Source organism: Pyxicephalus adspersus, chromosome 6, assembly GCF_032062135.1.
Source record: "Pyxicephalus adspersus chromosome 6, UCB_Pads_2.0, whole genome shotgun sequence".
NCBI lineage: Eukaryota > Metazoa > Chordata > Amphibia > Anura > Pyxicephalidae > Pyxicephalus > Pyxicephalus adspersus.
Window position 1 is genome coordinate 78,656,105 of NC_092863.1, and position 20,997 is coordinate 78,677,101.

The 20,997-nt window shown below is 39.5% G+C and overlaps 1 protein-coding gene across 2 annotated transcripts in view; it reads left to right on the forward strand.

Moving 5' to 3' along the window:
* PDE8B (phosphodiesterase 8B) overlaps nucleotides 1-20,997 on the forward strand; it is a 100,815-nt gene that overhangs the window by 1,173 nt on the left and 78,645 nt on the right. Inside the window, exon 1 of one of the 2 annotated variants that reach the window (XM_072416301.1) lies at nucleotides 18,097-19,567. The exons of the other annotated variant lie outside the window; for it this stretch is intronic. Within the exon in view, the coding sequence (XP_072272402.1) occupies nucleotides 19,280-19,567 (288 nt within the window). The 5' untranslated portion in view covers nucleotides 18,097-19,279. Of the gene's footprint in view, nucleotides 1-18,096; nucleotides 19,568-20,997 lie in introns of those variants that run through there. 2 annotated transcript variants of the gene reach the window in all.

Here is a 20,997-nt window from a genome sequence, read left to right on the forward strand (position 1 = left end):
TAAATGTACTGACAACTCATAAAATCTTCTCTGGCCCTTTTATTTAGGGAACAGCATCCCTAAGCAATCCCATATATCACATAGTCAGGGTTTCTGGAGAAATGACAGCTCAATACAGTGTATGCCAGAACAAGCAGATAATGGTTAATGTCAACACCATCTCACATTGCAGTTGTATGTGTTTTAGCGATATGTGTATACATTCCTAAGTACCTCATGCTTTCTTGTACAAACATTGCACATTACACACTTTCCTCTCAGCCGTATCGACCTGTACTGTAATGTTCCTTGATGGTGATTGTCAACCTTTTCAATCTTCATATGGTTAGATTATTTCCCAAGTATATCAGTAGCAGTACAGCCATATTAACCCAAGTGTAATCATATACAGCGCCAAGAACTGTGGTGATCATTCATGCAAAGCAAAACTGATGTACCTTTATCAGTACTGCCATTATTTTTGTACTCCCCATAGACACTAGATTTTCATCACCCAATATTTGTGAAAATCCAGCATCTGTACTGGTGTCCCCAAATGTCACTTAGTGATTCATCCTGCCAGATCACTTGAATGATTGACAGCTAATGATCACTTTAGTTTTCTAAAGCAGCCCCCTCTCCTTTCCAAAGAACAAAGATGTTCATACAGTACTCATTCATTCCTACTGTCACCGGAAATGATTGCTAACATTCCTTTACAGTAACAGCAACAACAACCACAACTGTGCTATAACTAAACATTTTTGCATAAATATGATTTCCGGTGCAGATTTAAGAATAGCTCCAGAAAGAGTTATCAAAAAGGTTTGTAGGGTTAAATATAATGTGTATTAAGGTAGCACTGTGCTGTCAAATTTGAATAAAGATCTCAAAAAGAGAGGAGAAACAAACGTACAATGCTGCAGTTTCACCTTCACTTACTGATCCTCTATTCCACCCCAACAGCGATGGACATTGGAAGTAGAAGCAGCACACTGATGATTTTATCTCTTTGCCATTAGGGAGAGGGTTATACTTTCTTGGAATATTGCTCCCCACAACCTAATATTCTGATGGGGGAACAGCTCTTGATTTTTCATCCCCCACCCCCAAATTCAGTTCTCAGGAATACTCCTTTCTACTACTTACTGCTATCCCATACAAATTTTCCTCAACAAGGGAAGAAAGATTTTAACTAAGTTCCACTCTTAGATCATATCGTCATCTTCAAACCCTGCTATGGAACTTGGAATCCTTGTAAACTCTACTTCCCTCCAGGAAGTCAAATCAGTGAAATGCTTTGAGACCACTGGTTATTATTATTATTATTATTAATAATATTAATAATAATAAACATGATTCATATAGCGCCAACATATTATGCAGCTCTGTACAATAAATAGGGTTATTGATAAACTTATTTCCCTAGAGCACTTTCCCCAGAGTATTAACTAACAAGTACTTTTCCTCGAAGTACTTTGCAGCAAGCTCAGTCTGCCTGTCATTGGATGAGTGTGGGCACTTTTTGCTCTTTGAGTTCCGAGTCCCAATATGAAGTCAGAATCCATACTATCAACTATCACTATTGCTTCTCTTCTTTTCTTGAGGTGCTGTACTGCCTGAGGTTAACTGTGTCTTCTTCTATACAATATCACTGAACTTCACATAAATTCTTTCAAGCAAAGATATTCTCAAATTGAATTATACTTTGTAGCTCTTGCTGAACTGGTCCATGGGATGTTAAACTTTGGTGTTTACTCTGCAAACACAAGGACAGTCTGAATTACCAGATCATTCAGTAAGGATTTGTGCTGATGTATTGTCAGTAGTCCAAGGATCACGCAATGCAATAGTATCAACCATAACCAGTTTTATAGAACACAAAAGTAGGACAATATGTCTAATAAAACTGCTACATGTATTCCTAAGCTGTGCTTTGTCTATGTGTAATGCTTTCCTTCATCATACTTATTTTCATTATCTTAAACATCACCTGATATTTTTGTATCAGCCTCATAATAGGAGTGCCTATCCTTATATCCTAAATTGAAAGTATGGTTAAAACATAGCATTTTATACAGTCTGTACTTACAGTGTATATACAGCTCAGTAAAATATTGATCCTAATTTATTATAGCATCATTCCTCCAATGCTAATGCTGTAGGGTAACCCATAAAGTTGTCCAGATGGCATACATTGATACATTTTCCTGTATACCTCCCAGTATACTAGTATACTATCTAGTAGTCTTTTGTAGCTCCTGGGAGCATCTACTGTCAAGTTACTTGGTATGCAGTGAGTTCAATTGTTTGGGCACCAATCACTTTTATTGATAAGAACTTTGGTAAAGGTGGTTAGGGAGCAAAATACCTGAAAAAGCAACGAAGTAGTTCTTGCACACACATGTAGCTTAGTAAATTTCAAATTTTAAACCAATATTGCGGTTCCTGCTTCTTTTTTGATTCTGCTGACAATCAGAACCAGTCAAGGCCTATAACTCTTTAAAGGCTCTTACATACTAGCTGTTGCTCATCAGTTCCTGTATGGTTCACCTGCGGCTGACAGCAGATCAGTCGCCTGCAAATGATGGGCTGTTGTTATGTGTTCTTCTAATGCCCCCAATCACCCTTGTGACCCAATGTTTTTTTTTTAAATAATGAACCATCAGGTAATGGCATTTGTATTCCTGGCTGTGATAGAGAATTTAAGTAGTGGTGGTACATGGGAAAGATAGTTCTTTCAAAAGTGCCTGCCACATTTCCCTGAATAGGCAAAGTGTTTCTTGGTCACAGCTGCTATATTATTCACTTGCAAGTTTTCTTACCCCCACCACCATCATTTCCATGCTTATAATTAGCCAGGGTGCATATTGTTTTTTATTTTGAGAAGGTATTCTTGAGTAATGTTTGCTTAAAGCTTAGAAGATTAAAATATTTATTCTATTACTTTGTCAGTGTCACAGCAACAAGTAGAAAAGCTGTCACTTTTAAATAACATTCCCATGGCTTATGGATTTTGTGACACTTTGTTCGGTAGTAAATATGAGAAGTTATTAGCAAACATCCTCCGAGCTTCCTCTATCTGTGCTCATCATCTGTAAATTCTTGTGTAGCTTGCAATGATTTACAAAAAAGGAGACAAAAGAGAACAGAAGTGTGCAATGTCCACAAGATAAGGAATAAAATATACTGTTGTAGGTCATGACTGTCAGTGGGTTATTGCAGTCAGTGTTAACTAGTATTTCCAATTAAATATCATGCCTGCTATTTTAGTAGTTCGGTCGTCGTTTGATTTTTTTTTCCTTGTAGGCTTCAGTCAAACCACGTATAAATGATACTTATGATTTTGGTAAATGCTTTAGTTGTAATCACCTAATTTATGTCTGGCATATACAGTATGTCTCTCTAGTGAGATCTCTGAAGCTGGGTTCCTGAACTTTCATACCTTTTGTGGCTGGTGTAGAAGCATGAAACCATAGGGACAGTCTTTGTGGTAGTGCAGTGCATCTGGGACACCTAGGTAAAGCAGAACTGAATTTCCACTTTGAAAAAACAGGGATAAGGCAGGTCTACATTGCAGAAAGGGACAGGCGATGTCTTTTCTGCAATAAAACATACCTACGTAATAGCTGTCTTCATCTGTCAAACAAATTGCTAAGCGTAGGATGCTGGGATAGCAAGTGAACCCCAGCTGTGGTTGCCCTAACTGAATGAGCTATATCAGTGGTTGCCAACCTGTAGACACACGGACCACTATATTTACGGCTCCAGGCTGTGCATGCACAGGGGAGCCGGGTGTCACTCAAAGGGGAAGAAACTTCCCCCGTAGTGACGTCTTGATGCCAAAACTCGCCCACAATCCACGCCTGAGCCTGCGATGGGAGATTGGGTGGATTGTGTCCAAAAACAACCTGCTCACTTCCCTGAGTGCTGCCCCCCCAAGCGGGGTTATGTCTTCTCCTGACACCGCTCGGGAATGCACCAGCCAGAGCTGTGGACCACCAGTTGCCGACCGCTGAGTTATATGATCCTGGCACAGGCAATTAAGAAGATTGGGTGAAGAACTCAACACCGGTGACAGGGCAAGGACAAGTGCAATTAAAATGTTGAGATCAACTTTTAGTTATATCTCAAAATGGATCCCAATTTTATAAGGATTGTATTGTTTATTTTCATTTGTTCTATTTTTAGCTTCTATGGTGCTGATCTTTTTTTACTTGAATTTGATTGTGTTACTACAATATGTGTACTTACTTCACTTTGTTTATTTTCCTACAACATGCATATTTTAATGCCATTTATTTTTTATTTTGAAAACTTTTAAATAAAGACTGTTTAAAAAAAAATGTTAAGATCAGGCAGGTGAGGTATTTTATTGCAGAAGGACATCACCTTTACAACATTGCTTCAATTTTTTGATGTTTGCAGGCATTTATTTATGTACAACTGTCTTAAAATCCTGCCACTGCAGTTTTATCAAGTTGAGGTCTGGACGTTGACCTGGCCATTACAACACTTTGATTCATTATCCTGTTGTATGACCCAATTCCAGCCAAGCTTTAGCTGTTGTACAGATAGCCTTACATTTACTCCACTCTACTCCAGAATACTTTGGTATACAGAAGAGGTGGATACGGAAGTGCTCAGGTCCTGTGGCTGTACAACAAGCTGGAATCATCACATCTCCGCCACAGTGCTCGACAGGTAGTAAGACGTGTTTTTGCAGATATGTTGTTTGGTTTTTGGGAACATCTCTACTTTGGTTTTGTATAAAGGAAATTGTCCAGAAATCTTTTAGTTTCTTTGGTGTAAATTTGCAAACATTTCCAATTAAGCCATACGTGTTCAATTTTTTATAATTGTACTGTCCTGAACTTTGACATAAAATGTGCTGAGGCCTGTAAAAACTAAGATGTCGTTATTATTTGCAATTTCTCCAAGTTTCACACAGTCTGACCTTGGAGTGAATTTGCTAGGATGTTCACTCCTTGGAAGACTGGCAACTGCCATTATTGGTTTTTTACTTGTATAGTTTTGGAAATTAGGCCGTATAACCCTTCCTGGAAAAATGGCAGCAACATTTGCTTCTTTAAGATTAATATTGATGTCTTTCCTCTTTGACTTGACATTGATTGTGTTAATATACACCTGAATGCTCCAGACCAGCAAACTATCTAAACTTTTGCTTCTATAGAGTTGTTCACACTTGCTGATTAATAAATCAAGTGCAATGCTGTTACTTACCCCCTAATTCCTTTAGAAAAGTAGGCCTGGGGCAAGACAATGCAAAAATATGAGTAAGGGGGTGGTCAAGCAGCATGGGGAGATGAGGTGGAATCAAGTATGAAGGAGGGGTGAAGGGTGAAATGATAAAGGTGCTGTGAAGAAAGTGGGATTTTCACTTTGAAGAAGGAGAGAAGGAAGAATTGTTGCCCCCCCTCTCCCTTTATTTGGGTCTTTGGTAGGAGGTCAACGTGATGTTGTGGGAATGGTCATGTAGGTGGGTTTTTGTTTTGTTTTGTTTGTCATGGCGGCGGCGGGGTTGCAGGTTCAAAAGGTAGAGAGTTGATGCAAGAAAAGGGGGTGGAACCCATCTGAGGTATGGAGTTCCGGTTTTAAGTGGAGCCTCAGATGACACCTGGTTGTCAGGGAGGCCAAGGGGAGCTGTGGATGAGGGCACCGTTGTCCCTGAGCCGGTGTGGTAGCGGCTGGGGGCCAGGAAATGAAAGTATCCACAGGAGTTCAAGCTGATTGGGGTGATAGGCATTTTATAGGCACCTGGAACTCTATGTCAATAAATTGTTTACAATATGTTGAAATTGTTATAGGACGTTTTTATTTAATAAAAGGAGTATGTAAACTGGTATGGGGGTAATGTTATGGGATGTTATCTTCTCTACCCTAGTCATGGTAAAAGTATACTGAATTGTTCACATTGTATAACAGTTTAGTTTTAACATGTTAGGTGTTATTGCCTAATTTTTAGACCTGCTTAGGCCCAGATGATTTTTATTATGTCCTGAAGAGGCTGTACTTTTTTTTCATGTATATATATAATTTTTTTGTGTGGAGTTTAGCTGTAATGAAATGATCTGTAAAAGGTTTCAGAAAAATGGTAGCTTATTGCAAAGTTTTCAGCTTGGTCACACCTTTACCACAGACATTTCACAATCTGCCTATAGTCTCTGCAACCGTGTGAGTGGAAGAGATTGTTCATTAATGAAGGGGTTCTCATGATTCTATAGGGTTCACCTGTTTAGTTCGGTGGTCAGTGATACAGCTACATCTGAAAGACAGCACGCAGCCACAGCAAACTGCTGTGAACTCTACAAGCCTTTAATCTAGCAAACTGGAGCTGTAATTCAGAGACTGCCTGCAGAGCAGCTCAGTTATTGAAGTTTATTAATATCTTTCTAAAGATGTGGTCTGAGGACTACACTGAAATCTCCTGGTGTGGCTTAAGAAGACATAAATAATATATGTTCAATGTTCAATCACTACCTTTACTGTTGTGTTGCTATACCATCTACCTATCTATGTAGGAATAGACACGAAAGCAGGCTAAGTTAGTAACAAAAGATTTTGATGCTACTGCATTCATTCCAAAAAATAAATACATAATTAAATGATATGCATGTTCCCTAATTTTTTATTACCCACTGGGGCAAGCGGGGCATTGTTGAGTTTGATGGGATTTACACATGGACTGAATTAGCAAAAAAAACACTATAAGTATACTCTTTCCCGGGGCATGCAAAGGAAATTAAAGAAGCACGCTGTCCCAAAACATGAAAAAATAAAATTCACCTAAAATTCCCCCTTACGGCCAGTTATAAATAATCTAGCAGTAGCATTTGCTGGGGTCACTCCTGGTTGTGCTGTTCAGAAAAGTAATTAATTAAAAACAGTTGGATTTGACCATCTTACATATTGTTCCCTAAATGGGATGCAGGAGAATCTGGGAATTTGGGACTAATAGTAAACAATGTTAGGGGATACGATGAATAAAGATGATCACACCACTGGCTTATTTGGAGGGAAACAATAGTGAGCCTGGGTGTTTCAAACCCACCCAATAACTTCCCCCTAACAATGGTCATGCACTAGAATAATGGTACATAGATGTTAGATTGTTGCCTAATTTGACTAAAACCAGCTGGATCAGGATCCTATTATCTAAGAAGATTCATATGCAATGAATACTTCATATATGTCAGATTCACTGCTTTATAAATAGACCTCTACATGTGACCTAAATATTTGTTTTTCTTGTTTGAGTTTCCATTATTCTAATTTTTGATGTGTAGTTACCTAAAATTAAACTTTACCTTTATACAAAAATATTATGTATCCTATGTATTTATCCCTTGAGCAGTAAAGTTGATGGGACATATGATTATGGTTTCAAACACATATTTGATGACCTCGCTGCAGAATCTCTCATTTGGTTCTCCATTTAAAACTAAAATAGTGTTGGTAGTATATTTAAAACAGATGCACCTAGGTTTTTTAAAATAAAGTTTACTAAAATCCTTAATATGTTTACCAAGCTTGAGATTTTCAGTTCTGGCAAAACTAGAAGGAGAGGGAGCAGCTTTTGAGATTTAGCAGGTAAAGATGATGTTTTGCCGTAAAGAGAAAATCTAACACATTTGTGAAAGGTAATCTTATCACACAAGGAATATGAGATATGAAAGGGATTAATGAGCACTCAAACAAGTCCAGTTGTAGAATTTGAAATGTTTGTGATGTGCAGGATGAGAAAGCAGTGCTGTGCAGTGAAGAACTGATTGTGATTGTCCTAAATTTTTAGGTCAAAATGTTCTGTTTCTCTATGAAGAAGAAATATAAATGTACACTTCTTGTGGGAGCTATCATAATACAAAATGTATTAGTAACAAGGTTTCTTTGTACTATACTGTTTCCATTACAGACGTGAAAGCCCAACTTCTGCTTTTGTTGTATTTCTACAAGCGACTGAAGGGGCAGAAAGACAGCAAAAACTAGTCCTTACATTAGGAGTCCGCTTTAAAGGCAGTTTGGGGGGGGTCAGTAAGAGGGGTTGAAAATTTTTCATTACTTATTTATACAGCGCTGTCATATTATGCAGCACTTTAGCCTTCCCCTAAAAACAATTAGCCTTAAACTGAAATAATGGCATATGATTATGCTATGGATATTAGATTGTGAGCCCTTTTGTGGAACAGTTAGTGACATGACTATAGTGAGGACTCAAAACCATATTCTTATCCCTAAAGGGGCTCACAATCTAATATCCTTACCACAATCATATTTCATTACCGAGGTCCAATTGTTTTTTTTTTGCGTACATTTAGGAGCAGGTGCCAGGGAGCAGAAGCACTTTCTGGGGCCACTGTGGGTAGACACTGCCACCCCCGACGAAGCACAGTGGTTCCCTTGCAAAAAGGAGTGTTGACCATACCCACACCCACAGTATCATTATAGCCCACTTTCAAGGCATTTGTGGGGGAGGCAAAAGGAAGCCGGCCTATAGGAGAAAAAACTACAAATCCGGCCCTGCTAAAACTAGTTATGTTTGTGATTGGTTGAACTTGAGTTTTGCTTAGTTGTTTCCTGTTTGTGGTGTACAAGGTTTAAAACATAATCTCTAGATGCCTATTTCAGTGTTTTTACCAGCTGTTGAGCAAGTATGTTGACTGTGTTGTCTTTAACAACACAACTACCCTCCAATGCGTCCATTCTCTCTCTGGAGCAGGGGTTCTTAACTGGGGGTATCCATACCCATTGGGGGTATGGGAACCAAATGCTGGGGGTATGGGACTCTATCTCTGGGTACTGGTATTTATTTAGTGTATTCATTTATACTTGGGTAGTACGTGAATGGGACCCAATAGTAACAATAGTTGTAGCTGTTTGTATGTTTGTCATTTTTCATTTTTTCATTTTGCTTTTCGTAAATAAATATGATAAAGGTATCAATGCTTATGATTTTATTTCATGTTCTTTTCCTAGCTATCCATATCTAAAGTACAGTAAATTCAAGCTGATGACATATTTGGAAGTCATACTGGCAACTAATATAAGGAATGGTGATGATGGTCTGGAGTCCTCAAAAGGTTAAGAACCGCTGTTCTGTCCTAGGTTGCTAGGAGTTCCTTGAACTGTGGCTGATTTATCTTACATTTGATAATTTTCCCATTGACCCTCACAAAAATAGATTTTTATGGGTTCACAAAGACCTAAAAACATTTTTAAGGGTTCCTCAGGGTTAAAAAGGTTGAAAAGCTGCTCTAATTGCACTGTCTAAAACAAAAACAGGCACACTGTAAGGATAGGAAGTGAGCGGGGTAATGATGGTGATTAACTGGGAACATCTGGACATTAACTTTTTCCCAAGTTCAACTTGATGTCTAAAGTTGATTTAAATGTTTCTCCCTCTCTCTCTCTCACTATATATATATATATATATATAGAGAGAGAGAGAGAGAGAGAGAGAGAGAGAGACACATAGCTAGATGTCTGATCATATAAAATTGAACATACTTGGCAGAAATCAGAGCACTTAACACGATTTCACTATACACAAAGCTTCTCTAAAATAATCAATTTATTTTAGAACTAAATAAAACAATAGTAATTTATGCATCCATAGGATATCCTCTACATCTTGTTCGTTTCCTGTTTCCCATACTCCAAGGATCACTTCAAATGTTTGGTTCCTTTCCAAGTTATGTTAACAAAAAATTTAGCAGAGACTGTTTCTTAAAAACAAGTCTTCCCACATATGCAGAGCACTGAAAATCTGCACCACGCTGAAAAACATTTACACTTTTCTTACTCAAACATAAATGTTTTGTGGATTTGCCATTTGTTCACAGTAAGTTAAAACAATTAGAGTACATGTTTCAAGCTTTATCTCTTTCCTTTGACTTAGGCTAAGTACACATGTGTAATAATTGTCGACAATATCTCAACAAACAACTGCACGATGCATGAACGAGCTTTGTACATACAGCAAAATTCTGCTCTATGGAGGGGGTAGGGGGGAGAGAAATGGAGCAGCACCCTGCTGTGCTCTCTCCACTTCACTTGCATTATAACTGTCCCGCGTCCATGATCCCTGGATCCGTCAGGAGGGTCATTCGGATGATAGATGTCGAACCCTGTACACATGCCAGAATCTTGTCCGATATCAGTCCTGAGTCAATGCCCCTGATTCATCAATAAAATCCGCGCTCGCTGGAAGCGCGAAAGCACGCGCGGCCAGCGATCGCGGTTTACCTCTCTGCCAGCCGGATTCCTGCCTTGATAATGAGCAATAGGGGGCGCGAATCTGCCAATTAAGGCGATTAGATTTCAGCTGCGCGATTAAGACAGTGACTTTTAATGCAAGCTTGCCAGTGTAAAGCTGCCGGAGATGCGCGGCTCCGGCCGCGAGCTTTTTCAGTTGCTGAATAGCGTGACGGCGTACGATTTCGGATCGCGAATACGAATGCGCGAGCGATCATCCGATTCTGCTTGATAAATCAGGGGCAATTATTGAACAAGAACCATTGCACGTGTGTATGTAGCCTTAAAATAGGACAAGCAGTTGATCATGTGTTTGCATTGACAAGTTCTGACTACTCTCAATTATTTGTATTCTTACCATAAAAGGGGTCACTAAACCTAAAATTATACAATAAATCATTTCATATTACACAACAGATGTTAGAATGCAAGGGCTTAGGGAAAGACAGGCTAACTATAATTCAGATACTGCATACAGCAAAGGCTACATTAAAGAAGCTTTGGTTTTTTATATTGTGCTTTCATTAAATCTATCAGGAATAATGATCTGAAAGAAAGACAGGTGTATATATTTCCCTGTTTGGAGTTGTTTGTATAAGTAAAATGAAGTGACATTATTGCTGTTTGGTCTGTACATATTATGGTAAATTATGACTCTAAATAATACTGTAATTAGCTGGAAGTTAACAATTATGCCAGATGGGACCACGGATGGAGTAGGCAGTGCTGGGAATTGCCAGATCTCTAGACTTGAAGATAGATAATGATGTAGTGTAAATAGGTTGTGTGAACACACTATAACTACCTGGATAATCACACATTATAATACAATTTCTAAAATAACAATCTCTTTTAGAAAGAGCAGTAAGCTATGCCCTTGAGTTTTATGAGGTGTCAAAGGTGTAGAGCAACCTTTTCTGAATTTTAGGTTTACCCTTGTGCTCAACAGGTCCCCCCTGCCTCCTACTAAGCAATGCATACTTTTGAATACTACTAAATACCATTTTTACCAGGCCTCCTATTTGTCAGATTTAGATAATTTATTGTAATAGAGATTTATATAGCAAAAGTTGAACATTGCTGTCACTGAGTTGAATTTCAATGGATCTCAATGTGAATTTGGATCTCACTGCTTCTACCCTCTAAGACCCAGTGCACATATCTTTAGTGCAGTACCACTTATTACATTGCATGATAATGTGCATTATGCTAAAGCTGCCCATTCTTTTGACTGAGATAGGTGCATATACCATTCTATAATGTAAAACACCACAAAACATGGTAGCGTGAAATATGGTGTGCTGCTATACATGTTGTTTGGCAAGTTTTATTCATTCCAACAACAATGATTGGCACCATATGGAACCACAGACTATGTTAAACACATGGTAATACACAACCCAGCCATAACAAAATCTGTTATGAACAAACTATGAAATATGCTATTGCTGAGTCGGTGATCCATGTTTATGACTTTATGAGTATGCAATACATCATGAATGGCCATCCGATGGCTGAAGCAGATCCCAAGCATGCAGGGTAGTCAGCTTTTCTCTGATGTTGTAATGACTGGTCTTGGACCTGACATCGCTTCAAGGTGGCTGCATACAGCTTAGCTTGTACCATATTAGTATGCTATGCATACTTGCTATTTATGGCAGAAGCTCACCACCCACCAACAAGTATCATTCCTCTTTAAATAATGTTGAAGCAAGAGACAATCAGAAGTCCAGCATTTGAAAAGGATGTAAGTGATGGCAGCTCTTGTATTTCCTTTTTTGATAGGTTTCCTTTAATTCAGAAACCAATTGACAACACCATAGGTAACACGACCTGCATTGCAAACGCATCATCAACATAATTGCTTGTGTGGCAGCTCGGCAGACAACTGCAGGATACACATAATGGTGTGGGTGCCTCTCCACAATCTCTTATTTAATAAACTCTAAAGCTTATGCATAGGCTGTAATTAAGCTGCCTACTCTTATAGGAATTTGTTTATTTCATATGAAAATGTTTCACCTCTGTAAATAATACATTTTAATATTCATCCCACAGTAGACATTAAAGTGCTGTAAAAATAAAGAAAGAATAATAGATTTCTTTATTTAAATTGTCTTCCTGTGTTTCTTTTTTGGTACATTTGTACCTTGCAATAATTAAACCACTTGTCAGTTTGTACAGACTGATCCTGTACACACAGTTTTATAGTAGCAGGTGGTAGAATTATAATGTATCTCACTATGTTTATCACCTTTTGGCATTTATGTGAATGATTACATTCATAACATTTCCATGTGTTCAATGTTTGCTAAAACCCAACTGAATTTTCAGTTTAAAGCAGCAAAATATACCACCCCCATCCCATGTATTAAATAATCCTCAGATAGCAAATTACAGAACTCCTTGGATATTGCATCCACTTTCCAATCTTATCATAAAAATTTGTATATTTTCAAAGGTAAATGTTCTGAGATGCAGCCAGAGTTCATAGCTACCCATGATTTCCCAAAAGACCCGTAAAAAATTAGATAATCCTTTTACAGGGTTGGAATTGGTGGCCTGTATATCTTCCCTGGTTGTGGAAAAAAGCCCAGACCCAGATTTTATAAAACGTTTCAGGAGACCCTATCAACACCAATTCTATCGACTTGTAACGCTATTACTAAGGATACACAATTCCTGATTTATTCCTTAGAGGCTCATATAACAATACTCCCCAAGCCAAGTAAAGATAACACTATATGTAGCAGTTACCGGCCCATTCTCTGACGAAATTAGTTGTCTGGATTTATTCCAAATTTATTGCCAATCGGTTAAAACATATTATTCCTTCATTGATCCAACTAGACCAGGTTGGCTTCACTTTTAGGCAGTGAAGCATGCGACAATACTTTAAAAACAGCCTCCCTGATACACTGGCCGGAAAAAAAAAGTTGATTCCTACTTGCCTTCTCTCAGTGGATGCCGAGAAGGCATTTGACAAGGTGGATTGGATCTTCTTACAGAAAACACTGCTACAAATTGGGCTAGGACCTGTGATAATTGATAAGATATTGACTCTTTATACCAACCCGTAGGCCAAGGTAAGGACTAATTTCCCATTCCGGTGGCAGGATAAATCTCCTAAATATTTAGGTATTCGCATACCCAGTGATTTAATCTCCATGGCAGACATTAATTATAGGCCTTTACTCCACAGTATCGAAGGTACTTGGAAGACATATTCTGGGTTGTACCTATCATGAACAGGTCTAATTAATGTGGTAAAAATGGATATTTTACCAAAAATCCTATATTATTTCTATACAGTAGACTCCACTTGAATTATTTTTTTCCCTTCTTGCAGCATTTGATTTGCTCTTTTATATGATCTGGGAAAACATTGTGGATCAGTAAACTAATTATTACCAGGCAGAAATTCAGAGGTGGCCTCGCACTACCAGACTTTGGTCCATGTTATAAAGCCGTTATTAAACTCTACCAGATATTGGACTGAGTACATCTGAAATTTGATTAAGATTTTAGGGATTCACAAGCATTTCTACATGTAGTAAATACTAGATCACTTAAACAAAAAGTCACCAGGAAGTACAGATGTTTGGCTCACATGAAAAAAAATTTCCCCTGCTCCTGTTGACTTTTTGTATTTCCTTTACATTGCATGAAATAGAGCATGTAAGAAAAGAACTAGATGCCAGAGACAATGCTGGGTACAATATAATGCCCAGGAGTTACCCCATCTGTGTCTGCCAAATGGTGGAAGAAGATAGCTGGAATTACAGCCAAAATCATTAATTTTAGAGCTGGAAAAGGTTAAAGACTTTGTCATGTTTACATTGTTGTTTGAGTCTCTGTAGAACCTATTTACCTTCAGGCCTGAAACAAATATTATTGTGTGGAGGGTGTTTATTGTTGGGAGTGGGTATAGAGTTGGGGGGGGGGGGTGTTCCTAACCAGCCAGGTTCCAGGAGGCCTTTTTTGGCCAGGTAATGTTTTGCAGCTTCCCTTTGTTAGCCAGACAGGTTCCATGGGCATTGATTTCAATATCTGCAATACCCATAAATGCTTGGTTAGGTAGTTTAGGTAGGTCCTCATAATGTTTCATATGTTATATGTTATGTGCATATTGATCTTAGTATAAACAAATGTTGGACTCTGGATTTATTATTGAATAGATCTGCATGTGTAATCTGACTGTCCCACAATGAGGATTTTGATTGTTCATTTGGGGTATATTTATTTTATAAGTGGTTGGCCTATTTTCCTTTCGGAAATTAACCCCAGTGTCTCCTTGACCAGTGCACCAGTTCTGCTCCATATGGGATAACCAATTAGGAAGGTGGAACTGTGCATATGGATTAGCATTACAGAAACCAATCAATCATTAACTAATAGTTTATTTTTTTATTCTTTATTTTTTTTTTTTTTAACAAAGATTTTTCTTTTTTGCATAGAATTACAATTTTAGAATAACTGGACAATACTAATAACAGTATCAGCAGCTCAAAAAAAAAAAGAAAAGAAAAAAAACCAAACATAATATACATAAACTAAAATCAGAACAACAAACATAAAAGCATACTCGTACATGCCGTTACATCAATATAAAATCCTCTTCACACTGTATATGTATGTATTGAAAATATATATTTACACATTATACATTTTTTTTTTTGCAAATCAGTAGTGTTGGTCGAATATCTCACTATTCGATTCAACAGCTATTCGATCGAATAGTGAGATATTGTTCGGGTGATCGAATGCCGAATTCGAAAACCATTGAAGTCAATAGTGGGAGAATTCGGGTTATTTTTATGGACTAGTAAGGGCTGCAAGAGCAATCAGATTGTATGTGTTCTTGGATTAATTTTCCCTATCCAGGAACACAGGGAGTCCTGTGTTCTTCGATAGGGAAACTCTATCCAGCAACACATACTACAGGGCTGCAACAGCGATCCGGATTGCTGTTGCTGTACTGTACTAGTAGTATGTGTTCTTGAATAGAGTTTCTCTATCCAAGAACACAGGGCACTAGATGTGATGAATATGGAAACTTGTCCCCATTCAACCTCTAGTGCCCGGGGATCGCCTGCAGTCACAGCTGTGACTGCAAAGTTCCCATGGTCATGTGACCGTGGGAACTGAACTGCAGATAAACTCTTCAGTTCCCCGGCTGCAGTCATTGAGTAGATGCTCCGCAAGTATTTCTTACTCTGTAACACACTTTCCAGCACAGTAATATGATACACTTGTTACATTTTTTCTCACAGTGGATAAAAGAAAAATGTAACAAATGTATCATAATATTACTGTGCTGGAAAGTGTGTTACAGAGTAAGAGAGATCATATCATTGTAGGATAACCTGTAAAAATTAATTACAATTAATTTTTATTTTTGAACACATTTTTTTACATTTCTTTTAATCCGAATTTTTTGCTGTGGAATCTCGTTTTTTTTTCGGGTCAGGTCTATCAGAATTCCACCACCAACACTACAGATCAGTACACTCCATTAGTTATATACCATGTAGAATATTAAAATTTCAGGTAAATAGCACCCCTTTCGGGAGCTGCCATTGTTTTATCAATGAACGCATGCCACTTGCTTAAAAACCGACTTACCCCATAACATCACCTTGATCTGCTTTCAACATCTCTCTGTATAAAATTTGTAACAGGGAAGTTTGATTTCAGACACCACTGGGGGTCTAGTGTTTATCCACTATGCCATAATAGCTCTTCTAGCTGTCAGCAAACATATACTGGCCCATCTTCTAGTCCCTCTACTTAAGCCTCCAACCACGGTGTCCTCCCAATTCCCAAAAATACATAAAAATGGATCAAAAGGAATCGTGAAACCTGTAATCTTTTTAATAAATCTGACAACATGTTGCCAATACAAAGAGATTGGTGGTCATGGTGTTTCAGAGAAGGCCTGTGGTCCTTGCATTTATGGCATCTAATCGCTTGGGGTATTTCCCTTTGGGATTGTAATTAAAAAACTTTATATGCCGTATGCATCAATTTAAACTGGGTTTCCCCTCAATTTTCATTGGTCATACATGTAGGGACGGAGAGATACCCAGACAGTATTTTCTCTACCGCATCGGTACATGGAAAATCTTTGGTCCATTGTTTTACATTGGTATCTCCCAATGATGTTAAATAAAATGATTGGAGAAATGAGTCAACAGCGGAAATGGAGGGCACTGGTAAAGAAAGCATTTTATCAAACATATTAGGTTAAAAAGTACCCAAATATTCAGCGACCAAAAAATTCCCATATTGATGTATTTGTGTAACATAACTGGGGTGTACTGTCCAATCTTACAAAGAATACTTATTTTTCAAAAATAGTGGGGGCAATATTCCAGAAAAATTTGGCTCGATTAAATCACCCACCGTACACAAGCCCTTAATTTCCCATATGTGAAATGTCCTATGAACCTGTCCCTGTGTGCAATCCTGGGTTATCTTTAATCTACAAATATCTTGAAAATTAAATTGGGAGCTTGAACCTTTTTCTGATATCCTTCCAGGTTAGAATTGTGTCCCTGATCAGCATGTTCTGTTTCAAAGAGCCCGGATATTTGGCAATTTTGGTATGAAGTAAGGCTTTAAGGTCCCATGGGTAGGCTTTTGCTTGTTCCAGAGCATAGAGTAGTTAGTTAAGTACTTAAGTACCTTTCAGTCAATCAATCATGTGTCTAGAAAGACACGCCAAGTACAATCTGATATTGGGCAGATTTGTCACACTTACCTCTTCCTCACTAAAACATAGGCATCTCTCTCCCGCGCATGCGAACAGTTCTGTCCCTGGGCATGCCTCTGTTTCCAAGCTTTATCAACTCCATCCATGCCGCTTGTCAAACAGAAAATAGCCTCTTGACCAGCCCTGGCTATTTAGCTAGCTCACAGACTGCACTCAGTGTTCGTGCAACATGTCTCCATTGTGCCGAGCTCCTAGTTCTGTGAGCTAGTTCCTGTTCACCTGCTGCTTAATTCAGTGTTTCCTGCGTCCAGCTCCTGCGTTAACCCCTCATTGTCTAGTCTGTTGGTTCCCAGTCAACTTCCCTGTGGTGTTCCTGTGTTCCTCTCTGTCTGTGGATATCCCTGCTTCTCCTGTTGCCTCCCGTGTCTTGTGTGTTCCTTGTGCGCGCAGTGGCCCCTGTGTCACTAGTGTCTGTCTCCTGAATCCCTGGCATGTGACCTGACCTCTCGTGTGCTGCCTGTCTCGACCCCGGCTTTCCTCGACTATCCGCCTGCCTTGTGATTTTGTACCGTGCTTGCCCACCTTGGTCTGCCCAAGGACTGCAACCTGGCCGTAACCAGCGGCGCAACATCCTCACCATCAGAGGCTCTGGAGCAGACCTGGGTACTGCTTAGACTCTGCGCCTTGGCCCTTCTCAGGGCTCACACCACTTCAGTGCAAGCCATAGCGCCCCCTAGTGGTCCTGATTCTCTATGCTCTCTGCATGACAAGATTTAACCCTAAAATTTTATAAATGCTTTATTGAGCAGATTAACATCGGTATGTTTCAATAATATTGGGATAGTTTGCAGTGGGTACATTAGTTTAGAAAAGTAAATTGTTTCTTACTAATTTTGGTGCTTTTGACCTCTAGCTGCCCCTTTGCAGCCACTTCCTGCCTACATACTGTACATACCTTCCAGCAATGTCTGCATGACATTACTCATTGGGGTTTCCTGAGGCTCACAAGCCTGTGTAATGTGTGTTGAATTGGCACTTTTGCGCCTGAGTAGAATTGGATGAGGGACAGAGTATTGCTATCACCAAATGACAGGCTGAAAAATCCTTTTTTGGAAAGGCGACTAGATATTATTTTAGCTGCCCATATAAATGACTGGAAACTACATGAATATTGTGACATTATTGATTTTATAAAATGTTCATACTTTGGCTACAGTTTGGTGCCCTAAAATACTTTTACATATAATAGAGCAGAGCAAACATTGGGTTATACCCATCCCTTCCTCATCCTGGACAGCACAAGCACCTGGCAGGGTGTCTGCAGGAAGCAAAGAGGATCACCTTATCCCTCTGAGATAAAAAAGATAAAAAAGATGTGTAAATAGGACAACGCCTCATTGCTTTCCAGCAAGAGGAGGAGAAAGCATCATCAGCATCATCAGCAGCAGCAGTGACAGGGCTGGGAGGGCTCTATAGAGGCTGATCTACATCTGTACAGGATCTCTGCAGTCTCCAGGAAGGATCCAGGGAGATCCATATGACAGATTGAGAGGGGCAAAGCCAATATTGTCTGATGCCAGCAGGTCACTGAGGATCGCATGCATGCAATAGGCTTAGCTGCAATTCTAGATGGGATGGGGACAGGGAACCATTACTGATGTGCTAAAGGTGATAAATTAGGAGAATATTTAATAAATCTAGGCAATGTCAGAGAGGGCTAGTACCAGGTCCAGACAGGCTAGCATGCCAGGGACCCACTAACCTGTGTGTGTGCCAATTACATACCGCAGGCAGAAGTGATGTCAAAGCATTGCAGGGGAAGAGAGCTGCTGGGAAAATCATCGAGTAGCTGAGCAGAATAAATACCTGTGGAAGGAAGCTTCTGGTCCATGCCAGGCTAGGAGGTGGCACTGCCATACCTGGGAATCCCAGGCTCTGCATTCATTCTGTGCAACTGGTGGGAGCAAGCAATAGGCTTAGGGGCTGGCAGCCAATTGGAGGGGGTTTAAAGGCCTTGATACCCCCTGGCTCATCCTTGGCACATGGTATGAGACCTCAGATGTGTGTAGGCTGGCACAGCATTGGCACACCTCCTAGATGCTTTCTATGTAGCTCCATTGACGTTGTAGGGGGCTGGTTCACATGAGATCTTCATTAAACTTGGAATAATGACCGGTGCTTGATGTGTGATTGGGAGGTGTTGTAGGCAGTGCCCCCCTTGTGTCTTATATGTGCTGAGCTGTGCCCTGCACTATGCTCCTCAGTGCTGCCCGGTAGCCTGGCACTAGCAGCTGGCAGCAGGGTGGCTCAGGGATGGGCTGCGCTCCCAGCATTCACGTCTCTCAGAGCGGGGTCATCTACTGCAGGGACTCAGACGAATCCAACTCGCCACACCAGACCACCACCATCTCCCAGGGCACCGCTGCCACCCTGCACGGGCTCTTCATCAAGACCGACGCAGCCGACTCCATCCCTTCAGTGCTCGCCTACCAGAGCCGCTATCCTCCTGCTGCACGGGCCGGCTCCAGGAAAGAGCGCAGGGAGCCCGGACAGCACAGCTGTATAGAGGCCGAGACCCAGACCAGCCACACCAGTGTCAAGGTGAGAGATTCCTATCTTCAGGTATGGGGACGAGGACTATCAGGTGCACAGCCTGCATTTTATTGCATATTGTCCATACACAGTCCTAGGATCATGTCCATGTATGCCAGGTGTTACAATCTCTATAGTAAAATCTATTCTTATGCTCACTTATGTTTATTATGTACATTAGTTTTCCAGTGCAAGGGTCACAAATTGAATTTTTTTGCACTGGAGTTATTCCATAATGTCCATAGACAGTCCTAGGATCATCATTTTTATTATAAAACAGGATTTATATAGCACCAACATATTATGCAGCGCTGTACATTAAATAGGGCACCTGACATACATGTCCCTTATTTGCCAGGTGTTACAATCTCTAAAATAAAATCCATTCTTCTGCTCACTTTATTAATTTTATACATTAGTGTTCCAGTGCATGGGTCACAAGTTGGATCTTAATGTACTGGAGATGTTTCATGGTGTCCAGGAACAAGTGGTTCATGTCCCTGGATTATTTCCCTATAATCTGGATCATAAAATCCATTATTGCTTACATATAGACAATATATATGGTAAATACAGACTGAAGTCTGTTTTTCCAATTCTTAGTGCACAGGTTGGATCTTATTCTGCTGAAATTGTTCCATGATGTCCATAGGCAATCAAAGTGTTCATGTTTCTGGATTCTACATTTTCTAATGTGCATCATGAAATCAATTAATTTGCTCACTTCTGGGCATTATGTATGTTATATAGGGGATGTAAGGATTGCAGTCAGTTCTTTTTCTGCATGGTGCACAAGTTGTATTTTATTGCACTGGAGTTGTTCCATGATGTCCAAATTTCATGTCTTCGGATTCTGGGTGTTATATATACTTCCTATCACTACATTTCTCCCCTCCTATTGTGTGTTACTTCCCCCACCTCCTAGATTGTAAGCTCTTCCGGGCAGGGTCCTCTCCTCCTGTGTCACTGTCTGTATTCATCTGTCATTTGCAACCCCTATTTAATGTACAGCGCTGTGTAATATGTTGGCGCTATATAAATCCTGTTTAATAATAATATTAATAATATTCTGTATTATAAATCTATTCTGCTCACCAATGGGTAATGTGTATGTTATATAAAGGATGGTTGGACTGCAGTCTGCTTTTCCAAGTCATGGTGCAAAGGTTGGATGCTATTGCATTGCAGTTGTTCCATGATGTCCATGAATAGTTCTAGGATCATGTCCCTGTATGCCAGGTGTTAAATCTGTATCATAAAATCTATTCCACTGTTCACCTATGGTATGTTATTTTCTACTGGTTTTTCAATGCATGGTGCATAGGTTGAATGGTATTGTACAGAAGTTGTTGCATGATGTCCAGATACAATCAAAGGGTTCATGTCCCTGGATTCTAGGTTTATAATCTGTTTTTTTAAAAGCCATTCTTCTGTTTAGA